Source organism: Zootoca vivipara, chromosome 2 (genome assembly GCF_965207765.1).
Source record: "Zootoca vivipara chromosome 2, rZooViv2.hap1.1, whole genome shotgun sequence".
Lineage (NCBI taxonomy): Eukaryota > Metazoa > Chordata > Lepidosauria > Squamata > Lacertidae > Zootoca > Zootoca vivipara.
In genome coordinates, this window is record NC_142584.1 from 117184643 (window position 1) to 117196310 (window position 11668).

Here is an 11668-nt window from a genome sequence, read left to right on the forward strand (position 1 = left end):
GAAGCCCGCAAGTCCACCAGGTGCAGCTGGTGCATGTGGAAGACGTCGTCCCCGTCACGAAGAGGCAGCTCCTCCTTCTGGATGTTGCGAAAGCAGCGGCGAAAAGGCTGCTAAGATGTCAAGCCAAAAGAAGTGTCCAGACTGTGGTCCCTTGAAGGGACTAATCAGCTGGTGTGCGCAGACTGTGGCTTCATTCTGACTAAAGGGCTTCTCACAACTGGATGTTGGCAGTCTCTCGGCAGTCTCTCGGGACTGATGTTAGCAGGGCAGTTGTCTGCTGGTCGCAGGCGAGAGGTAGTGGGAGTTGAGTCACTGGAATGATGGCAGCAGGCCAGGTTCCACTATCCTCTGATGGTCATCGGGTCATCGGCTGGTCCGATTGCAGTGGAGGCGTGGGTCAGGAATCACTGGACTGATGGGCCTCTGGAAATGATGAGCTGGTACTGGAACAGCTGCTAGCTGACTGCTGGAGGGAGGAAACCCGAAGGTGTGCAGGAGGAGGCATGGACCTGGATTCTTGGAGGAGGTGCAGCTGAACTGGAACTGGAGGCTTCTGGGATGGGCCTCTGGAATGGAACTCTAGAGGCGACCTCCTCTGTGATGCCTTCCATCCGGCCAGCAATCGAGGTCTGGATTCCTGCAGCCAGACAGCAACATACACATACACACACACACAATCTTGCGAAAGATAGGAACAGAAACAGCAGAAGAAAAAAGAAACTGCTCCCCCCTTTGGGGGGGTTTGATTATTGTCCTTGTATCATATTTCATAGGCCAGGGTAACTCAATTAAATCAACGTCCAAATCAGATAAATGTCCAACATCAATGGGCAACAAAAATCGAATAATCCCAGCACTTGGTCTGAGTCTTCACCCAGTTAATCGAAGCACACACAAATCAGTCCTCTTCCCTGGGCATTAAAAAAGGAATCTAAAAATGTTTCAATAACTTGGGCACATCTTGGGTGCATACCAGATATTGCTCCAGTCCATTATTCCCTTCATGTGAATTAAAATCACACAGACAAACAATATGCCTAATTCACAATACAACTCTAGATTGATAATATAAATTTCACTACCCTTTTTCAAACTCTGATTTCACCCTTTTCACAACATTGTCCTAAATCCTTATGGGGGTTGCAACTTTATAAATTCCAATTGCCATGCTGAGGAGAATCACTTGTGTCCATAACTCAATCTTTAATTGAAAAAAGGAAATAATCCCATTCCAATGGGTGTGTGTGTGTAATGAAATGATTTCTTCCTTTTAAATAAAACCTTCTCAAGTAAAAGCAACTGTGGAAATATTTCCTTTCTGGGAAATATTCTGAAAAAAGGCTGGACTTCTCTCCCTCCCCCCTCCTTTCTCCTTCTCTGCACCCCCCTTTGCAAACTCTCTCCCTCTCTCTCTCTCTCTCTCTCTCTCTGCTCCCCCTCCCTTTTCCCTTGGCTTTTCCCTTCGCAAACTGCACTTTAATTTCTCCAACAATATTCAAGAGAAATACCTGAAATATACTCGGAGTCAAGAGTGAATTTCATGCTCTTTATTCAGCTCATAGTCATCAAGGAGGAGAAGAGAAGACGAATGGCTCTTTTCCCAAAACCATCTGCTTATATACATTATTTACACAATGGGCCTTGCGTGATTGGCTACTTCAGGGCTACACCTGTGGGCCAATTATATTGTGGATTGACTTTTGCCTGCAGCCTGATTGGCTGCTCCTACAGGCCAATCAGGTAGCAGATTCACTTCTGCCAGCCGCCTGATTGGCTGCTCCAGCAGGCCAATCAGGTTGCGGATTCACTTCCACCTGGAGTTGGATTGGGTAGCTCCCGCTGAATCTGAATCCTATTGTTCTAGGATTCAGCTCAGTACATAACACCCCTCCCCTCTAAGTTCCAGTCCTGCCCGGGAAGTTGCATTCGTAGTCCCCAAGGTCTGCTGGCCGCCTCCGTGTGCGTTGTGGCCTGGGGTGTTCCTTGGTCAGGGGTTCTGGTTCTGGCTCGTGTTCCGAGGCTGCTGGCTGTGCCGGGGCTGTCTGGTCTGGCGCCACTGAACCACTAGGTTGTAGCTCTGGTTCCGGTGTCCTTCCAGCCTCGGGGCGCCCCTCTGTGCCTACTGCTTCTGCTTCCCCTGCCCACCCCTCTCGCTCTACAGGCCTCACTGCCCTGCTGTCCCCTTGGGACCCCTCTGTCCCGCTCTCCTCCCGGGTTCCTCCTGGGAATCGTCGCCGTAGCTGGTCGCAGTGGCGGCGCCAACATTGCCCCCCTTCCGTTAGTACCTCGTACGACACGGGACCGGTCACCTTGGTGACTGTGGCGGGTACCCATGCTGGGCCTGCCCCAAAATTCTTTGCATACACTGGGTCCTGGGCCACAAATGTCCGGGGGTTCCTGCCTTTCCCCACCACTACCTCATCCTGAGCTCTGTCGGGGTGAAGTCGGTCCAGTCTAGTTGCAAGGCGCCGGCCCATTAGTAATTCAGCTGGGCTCCGGCCCGTCGTTGTGCTTGGGGTGCTGTGCTGTGCTAGAAGAAATGCGGCAAGGCGGTATTCCCAGTCCCCTTGTGTCATGCGGCGGAGGCTGTCCTTGGTGGTCCGCACCATGCGCTCCGCTTGGCCATTGGTGGCAGGGTGGAATGGTGCTGAGCGGATGTGGCGGATGGCGTTCTGCGCTGTGAAGGTCTGGAACTCCTCTGACGTGAATGCGGTTCCATTGTCCGAGACGAGGGTGTCAGGGAGCCCGTGGGTCGCAAACAGCTTACGTAGTACCCGGATGGCTGCCGCCGTAGAAGTGGATGGTACCAGTGCGACCTCCAGCCATTTGGTGTAGGAATCCACCACTATGAAGAATGTTTTTCCCTGGAAGGGGCCAGCGAAGTCCACGTGCAAGCGTGACCATGGATGTCGGGCGGACTCCCAGGGCTGGACTGGGGCCCTTGGGGGATCCGGGCGGGATTCTTGGCAGGTCTGGCAGTGTTGGACCCAGGCCTCTATCTCTCTGTCAATCCCCGGCCACCACACATAACTCCTGGCAAGGGCCTTCATCCTCACTACCCCTGGGTGTGTCTCGTGTAGGGCTGTGAGGACCCTTTTGCGGAGGGGCTGGGGAACAACAACCCTGCTTCCCCATAACAGGCACCCCTTGTGGGCCGACAGTTCATGTTTGCGGTTTGTGTAGCCAGCGAATTCTGGCCCGGGGCTGCTGCTGGGCCATCCTCGCCACACCCAGTCCAGGACCCGGGAGATGACCCTATCTTTTGTGGAATGGTGCGCAACTTCTTGTGCCTGAATGGGTCGGTCGGGAAGCAGCTCCAGGGTCATAACCTCTTGCGCAGGCGCTGGGTCGGGGCCTGTTTCTGGTAGTGGTAGCCTGCTGAGGGCGTCTGCGTGGCCCATCGCCTTCCCAGGGCGGTGGATTAGTGCATACTGGTAGCCGGCAAGGAAAATTGACCATCTGAGGACACGTGGAGACAACACTTGGGGGGTCTGCTTCTCAGGGGCAAACAGGCCAAGCAACGGCTTGTGGTCAGTCACTATGGTAAAGGGCCGCCCGTACAAGAAATCATGGAATTTTTTTACGCCCTTCACGATTGCCAGACCCTCCTTGTCAATCTGTGAGTAGTTTCGTTCGGCTGCAGCAAGCGTCTGGGAGAAGTATGCCACCGGCACCTCTCTTCCATCCGGGAGTTGGTGTCCCAGGACAGCGCCGATGCCATAGGGAGAGGCGTCGCATGCCAGCACCACTGGCAGCCTCTCGTCGAAGTGTGCCAAGACCGAGTTCGAGACGAGCAAGTCCTTGACTGCCTGGAATGCGGCCCTTTGTCGCTGGCCCCACACCCAAGGGGCCCTTTTATCTAGGAGTCTGTGTAGGGGCTCCGCTACCGCTGCCTTATGGGGAAGGAAGGCATGGTAAAAGTTCAATAGTCCCAAGAATGACTGAAGTTCGGGCTTGCTCTTGGGCGCTGGGGCCTCACAAATGGCCCGTACCTTGTCACCGGTTGGATGGACCCCTTCTGGGCTTCCGGGTTCAGCGCCAGCGTCGATCGGCGGGGTTTCGTCTCGTCTCCGAGACGGCCCGTCTCTGCTAGGAGTGGGGAGGGCAGCGAGAGCAACGCTGCGCCCCTTAGAACCTCGGGAAGGGCGTCCCGAGGGCAATTTGCTCGGCACAGACCCAATCCGGACTCCCCAACTCTTCGGTTAGCTCTAATAAGAGCTCCGGAGCGAGGAGGGTAGAAGTCGCGGGGGCCATTTTGAGCGGCAACGTTATTCTAGCAGGGAGAAGCTTCAAGCCGAAGGCGGAGAGCGCTGGATTCTTCCGAAAATAAAACGATTGGAAAAGACTGTAAGTAACCTCACGATTTGGATTATAAAACAATTTGGTCTGGGAGAGAGGGGAGAAAAGAGGAAGCCACCCCCCCCCCACGGCAACAAAGAGACAGTAAATAGAAACCCGAAGCCACAAACAGAAGATTTGTAATTCAAAAGGATCCCTCAAAGGCATCAAAGAGAATATCCCCTTTGATGCAGGGTGAAAAGGGGAGAGAGACTGTGGTTTATGACTGCCCTGCAGCAATGAGGTAAAGCCTAAGAAAAACCTTTCTTTCCCTCGGGAGCCGGCAGCCTAGGCAATTCAGTGAGTTGATCAGGATTTATAAGTCAATTTTTACTTCACTTTGTATTTCTGGACTTTGTGGAATTTCTTTTTTGGCTTAAGTGCTTGTGAAATGTGAGTTCGAACTTTATTGTTAACAAGACTTGAAGAATGCAGCCAGCTTGTTAAAATGGAGTCGAGAAAATAAACTGTGATCATATTCCACCCCACGTGATAAGTTTTGACCTTGGCAGGACTGAAATATGTCAACAAAAAAGTGTTCCCCTGAGTTCCAGCGGTCTGTTTTGACCTTAATGTGGGAAACAAGAATAGAGTTATGTCAAGAGGAGACACGACGACAGGAGTTACAGCAGAAATTTCAGGAGGTGATGGCGGAATATGATTTTCTAGGAGATGAAGCTTTTGACACTGAAAAAGAGCAATGTGAGAATGACAATGATGGGGAAGGAAAAGATGAAGATGAGGACTGTGATGATTCAACACAAAATGAAACACACCATGAAAAAAATGATGACTCTACTCTACAAAAAGTTGGATGGAGTGCCCTGCCTTTGAGGGGGGCACGATTGGTATTATTGGAACTCCAGAACGCCCACAGGGAAGAAGGAAAAAATATGCAGAGAAGAGAAGAAATTCAGGGGTCCTGTATGGTGACCTGGATGGCAAGAGACTGTAAACAGGGGGTGGGGTGAAGGGAAAGTGATGTTGTGATTATAAGGATGGATTAACAGGTTTATAACTGGTCTGCTGATTTTGGAATTTGCTGGATTGGGGGGGGTGGAGCCGGTAATCGGGGATGTAAGGTTAAATTGAGAATAGTTATAGTTTTAAAAGTGAATGGATTTTGGAAAATGTGAAAATATGGAGGCTTATAGAGGGAGAAAAAAAAAATTAGGCACGGGAAGAGAAAATGGGAGTTTGAATTTTCAGTGATTTGAATATTAGATGAAAATGTTAACAATTGATTTATAAGTTGTATAAGATACAAAGGTGTATTTTTATAAAGTAAGAAACTGTTGCAGATGATAAAAAAGGGATGAAAACCGGGGAAGGGGGGGAGGGGAAGCCCATAAAATATGGTTTTTCAACTATGAATGCAAGAAAAATTTTTCTGTTTTGTATTGTTTTTTTCTTTTTCTTTTTTTTCTTCGCCCTTTCTTTTTCCCCTTTTTTTCCTATTTCTATTTTTCTCTTTTTTTGGTATAACAATAGATGGTTGGATGGATGTCCTCCTGCGTACTGCCCTGGTTTGCTGGAGCTCCCTGGTGGCAGGGGGGGGCTTCGGGGTCAGGGGAGGGGGAGGAGGACAGAAATCCAAGCATAAAATGGACCATTTCTGACTGTTCACAAACATGGGATACTTCTGTGGCAGGGGAGGACCCATGTGGGTGGGTAGGAAGGAGGTGGAAAAGGGGTTTAAGTATGTACCGTTTTTTTGTTTTTTTGTATTTTGTAAAATTAATAAAAAGTATGTTAAAAAAAAAAAAAACGTTCCTCTTCTGCCATGCCTTGGGCTGATAAACATCCAATACACTTTTAAATGTGTTGTGGGAAGGAGGATTATTGGTTTATTTTTGTTCTTGTTCTTACTATATATTTTGTGTTTTTTTATATTGTATTTTTATGTTGTGAGCTGGATGAAGGGAGATATACAAATTTAATAAATAAAGAAATAGTTGCTTGGATGGACCCCTTCTGCGTCCACCTTAAATCCCAGAAAGTCCACCTGCGGCACTCCCAGTAAACACTTTTCCCGCTTCACCTTGAGGCCCGCCGTCTGGAAACGGTGCAGGACGGAGCGGAGGCGGTCCTCAAATTCCTCTGGTGTGGGCCCGGCGATCAGTACATCATCGAAGAAGGGGGTGACACCAGGAATCCCTTTAAGGAGAGAGTCCATTAGATTCTGGAATATGCCTGGTGCCACGCTAACGCCAAATTGCAGCCGCTTTACTCTGAATGCCCCTCTGTGCGTCACAATCGTCTGAGCCTCTGCTGTGGCTTCGTCCACAGGCAACTGTTGATACGCTTGGGCCAAGTCCAGTTTGCCAAAGATTTTTGACCCAGCCAGGGTGGCGAGGACATGGCTGACCACTGGCACTGGGTATGCATGGGCCGTGAGAGCCTTGTTTATGGTGCATTTGTAGTCTGCACAGATGCGGACCGAACCGTTAGGCTTGACGGGTGTGACAATTGGAGTTTCCCAGGGGGCGTTGGGCACCGGCTCCAGCACTCCTTGCTCCACGAGCCGGTCCAATTCCTCGTCTATGCGGGGTTTCAGGGCAAACGGGACCCGGCGGGCCTTGTGCCTGATGGGTCGTACAGCGGGGTCTAGCTGTAGGGCAATGGGGGGTCCTGTATATCGTCCCAATGCCCCATCGAAAACCCCTGGAAACTCTTTGCATATGGCGTCCACGTCCACTTGTAAGCTAGTGCGGTTCACCCCGGTAACGGCTAGCCCCAGAGGTCCAAACCATGCCAGTCCCAGTAAGCTAACGTAGGGGCCCTTAACTACCAGCAAGTCCAATTGTTGCTTTCGCCCTCGATATTGCACCCTGAAGGTCCCCACCCCCATAGTAGGGACCTTACGTTTCTGGAAGTCCCGGAGGGTGAATGGGGCCGGCCTTAGTTTGGGACCCCCATTAGGGCACAGTTCCCTTAATGTTCGGGCCGAGATTATGGATAGAGTTGAACCCGTGTCCAGCTCCATGCGGCATGGGGCTCCCTCTATCTGTACCTCTATATAAATTTTCTCTGTGCTGGGATGGGGCAACTGGAATACCTGGTAGTCCGTGATCTCCGTCGAGTTGCCTTGGTGCATGGTGCCGTGTGACCTGGGGCTCCTGGGTCGGTCATCTGATGCTTGTCGACGGGTGAGTCGAGCCCGACACACCCGGGCGATGTGTCCCAATTTTCTGCACTGCCTGCACTCTGCGTTGCGGAAACGACAGGTCCTCCTCTCGTGGTTCTCCCCGCAGCTTGCACAGTTCCCTCCTTCTCGTCGAGGCTGCTGTGGTGTGTGTGCTGCTTGAGTGCGCCGCTGTACTCGGTGTACTTCCTCCCTGTCAGATTCGGATTCGTCGGTGAGGTCTTCGTGGTAGACCCTCGGTTGGGATGGCGGGGCCGGTCGTGCCTCTTGCGTTGACCTCTCGGCGGCTTCGGTTGCCAGGGCTTCCTCCAGAGCAATCTGGAACGTGAGGTCTTTTTTGGTGTAGAGGCGTCGTTGCAACATCTCGTCCCTCAGGCCACCGACGAGGCGGTCACGAAGCATGTTCTCCAATTCTGAGAAGTTGCATAACCGGGCGGCTTGGCGGAGGGAGGTCACAAACCCAGTTATGGTTTCCCCCGGGGCTTGCCGCTTTGCGTAGAAGGCATTTCGGCAAGCTACCACCGAGGGCTGTGGTGAGAAGTGCTCCTTCAGCCGTTCCATTATTGTTTTGTAAGAGACGGTAGCGACATCTCTAGGTGCAAGGAGAGCCCGGGCGATTTCAAACGTCTCCTCTCCACAGACGCTGAAGAATGTCGCCCTCTTCATGGCATCGTTGGTGACTTCTTTCGCTTGCAGGAGGAAGTTGAAACGGGCGGCGTACCCTTCCCAGTCTCCTGATGCTGGTTTGAATGGCGAGAAGCTGCTGTCGGTTGCCATTCTGGGTTCCTTGGGTCCTGGAGCTGAAGCCTGGATGCACGGTGCGATGCAGCGGTGCAGCAGGTGGCGGTGCTGCGGTGCAGTGCGTGGTGGCGGTCAGCTCAGCAGGATCCCACCTTCGTCGCCAGTGAAATATACTCGGAGTCAAGAGTGAATTTCATGCTCTTTATTCAGCTCATAGTCATCAAGGAGGAGAAGAGAAGACGAATGGCTCTTTTCCCAAAACCATCTGCTTATATACATTATTTACACAATGGGCCTTGCGTGATTGGCTACTTCAGGGCTACACCTGTGGGCCAATTATATTGTGGATTGACTTTTGCCTGCAGCCTGATTGGCTGCTCCTACAGGCCAATCAGGTAGCAGATTCACTTCTGCCAGCCGCCTGATTGGCTGCTCCAGCAGGCCAATCAGGTTGCGGATTCACTTCCACCTGGAGTTGGATTGGGTAGCTCCCGCTGAATCTGAATCCTATTGTTCTAGGATTCAGCTCAGTACATAACAATACCCTTTCTTAATTTCCTTCTTTTTCACTTTTTTAAAATAAAAAACAGTCTTTTACACACAGTCTTTTAGGAGGGAGTGGGTTAACACTGTCCTCCTCTCTGCTGAAGCTTCCTGCTTCCCTGCTTCTGGCAAGGCGAAAGGGCTCTTGGATGACAGAGCCCCGGCATTCCCTTCCCCATTCTCTCTCTCGACTTTCAATGTCCTTTTGCAGACCGCACAGAAACATTCATGCAGGTAAAAAAATAAAAAACCCTTCTCTTTCCTTTCTTCACTTCCACAAAACTATTCCTTTTAATTCTCTTTCTCCCCTCACAAAACCTTTTTCAACTTTTCTTTCCATTCTGCACAAAAGTCCAGGAAAAAACAAAACCCAAGCCCTTGTCATTTCAGGCACTGCTCAAAACTTTTTTTGGGGGGGGGGGTCCTCAGACTCTCTATCTTTTCTATAAACTCCAATACTTTGCAAACATGGCTTTTTACACTCCTGGGATGTAAAATCACTGAAGGCTGTCTTGAGACAGACAAAACAAACATCGGGGGGGGGGGGGGAGCAGCCAAACTGATTACTGCAGAAGGGGAAAAAAAGGCTCTTTAAATCTCAGGCTTGACTTTTTATGATCTGCCTCCTAACACATGGGGGGGGGGTGTGCAATGACAAAGAAAAAAAACTCTCCAAGCTAACTACTGCAGAAGGGGGATAAAAAAAAACTTCTGAGGCTTGGCTTTTACAATTTGCCTCCTGATACACTGAACCCCTTAGCAAATAGACCCTTTATCCCTTGTGAATTCACACATCCAATACAAATTATCAGTGCATAGCATAGACATAGAACACGGAAATCTGTATGAAGGACAGGACACAGAAATATTCTTAATCACAATTCACAATTTCACCTTAAAACACATTTTCTGCTCCATGGGCAATACACAAATTAATGCACATTATTCATTATTCACATTATCTTCATTATTCAGCCAAATGCACATTATTCAGCAGAATTTCAAACCTCTGGATCCAGTTTCACACCTTGGCCATTGCATACACCCATCAATTTCACATCTCTTAGCCAATTCTGCTTCATTCATACGCTCTTCATACACTCATTCCATCAGGCATTAAATTCACAACCTTTTAAACATTGTCACATCCTTTTACATAGGCACCTCAGAAACACCTCAGAAACACCTTTTAACACCCTTAAAAAGCACTGTTCACCTTTTTCCATATCAAAAGAGATCCCACCTCTTGTTTTTCCCAAGCACACTCACACTCACAGGAATATCCCAGTACACATACATCCATTCAATTGCCTAATTACTACCCCCCTTTTCCCAAGATCAATTGGCGCTATCACCTTCTTTCTGATTCGGCACTCTATCGCCTTCTTTCTGATTCGGCATTCTATCGCCTTCTTTCTGATTCGGTGGACACTTACGCCACACGGCCGAATTTGGCGCGCTATCACCTTGATAGGGAGTGATCAAGTCCCTCACTTACCTATTGGCACTCTATCGCCTTCTTCCCTATTGGCGCTCTATCGCCTTCTTCCCCCCTTTGCAGCCGCCGTCTTTCTCTCATCGCCATGGGCATCTGCTCTTGCTGGGCGATGCCCGGATCTCTGTCACTTGCCTGGGGAACGCTGGGAGATCTCCCCCTCTCCCTCAAAAAGGGGGAGGGAGAGTTCTCATTCTTCCCGGCCAATGCACCAAAAATGTAGCCTTATCTAAGGGTCCTTAAGTTGCACCCAGGCAGGACAGAGATAGCCAATAATGACACTGGGGGGTTTGAATCCAGAGAAAGAATTTAATTCTTAAATTTAAGAGACTCCTGGTGGTCAAGCTCACGACAGGAGTACAGAAACACAAATTGCAAAGCTTCTTATACACTTCTTGGTCCCTTCCCCCCTCCTCTGTAAATGTGCGCATGCAAGGGGGTCACGCATGCAAGGGGGGTCATAAGTACATAAAAGGATCTTCCTGTGTCCGGTTTTGTGCGTAAACACATGCTGGCTCATCAAAGCCTTTAGCCTTCAGTTTACGCGTCAAGCTAGCAACTTCCAGCAGCCTTGAGTAAGACTACGCATCAGGCATAGCAGCTGATAAGCCCTTCTGTGTTCCAGACAGGGCCAGCTCATTAGCATTCTGCCTGGCTTCCCCTTTGGCACACAGAGGCATAGAGGCAAAGAGGCAAAGAGGAAAGCATTTTAAGCAAGACATCCCAGGGCTACAACCATGCAGTCAAATTCATATAATGCAAGCAATGCAAACTATAGGATCAGATCTAGCTCAATAATTCAATTAGCAAATCCTTCCCTTCAAGACCTCACCTGGAATACTGTGTCCAGTTCTGGGCACCACAGTTCAAGAAGGATACTGACAAGCTGGAACGTGTCCAGAGGAGGGCAACCAAAATGATCAAAGACCTGGAAACAATGCCTTATGAGGAACAAGTTAGGGAGCTGGGTATGTTTAGCCTGGAGAAGAGAAGGTTAAGGGGTGATATGATAACCATGTTCAAATTTATAAAAGGATGTCATATAGAAGAGGGTGAAAGGTTGTTTTCTGCTGCTCCAGAGAAGCGGACATGGAGTAATGGATTCAAGCTACAATAATGAAGATTCCACCTCAACATTAGGAAGAACTTCCTGACAGTAAGACCTGTTTGACAGTGGAATTTTCTGCCAAGGAGTGTGGTGGAGTCTCCTTTGGAAGTCTTTAAGCGGAGGCTTGACAGCCATCTGCCAGGAATGCTTTGATGGTGTTTCCTGCTTGGCAGGGGGTTGGACTGGATGGCCCTTGTGGTCTCTTCCAACTCTATGATTCTATGATTCTAGTGATGGCCATCAACTTGAAAGGTTTTAAAAGAGAATTCCTGGAGGATATGGCTATCTGTAGAGAATG

At 49.7% G+C, this 11668-nt stretch overlaps 1 protein-coding gene across 1 annotated transcript in view; it reads right to left on the reverse strand.

Annotated features, from left to right (window-relative positions):
- Positions 1-11515: 11515 nt before the first annotated feature.
- Positions 11516-11668, reverse strand: part of LOC118080166 (major histocompatibility complex class I-related protein 1-like) — a 194200-nt gene continuing 194047 nt past the window's right edge. Inside the window, exon 7 of the mRNA XM_088664195.1 lies at positions 11516-11597. Within this exon, the coding sequence (XP_088520321.1) occupies positions 11590-11597 (8 nt within the window). The 3' untranslated portion in view covers positions 11516-11589. The remainder of the gene's footprint in view (positions 11598-11668) is intronic.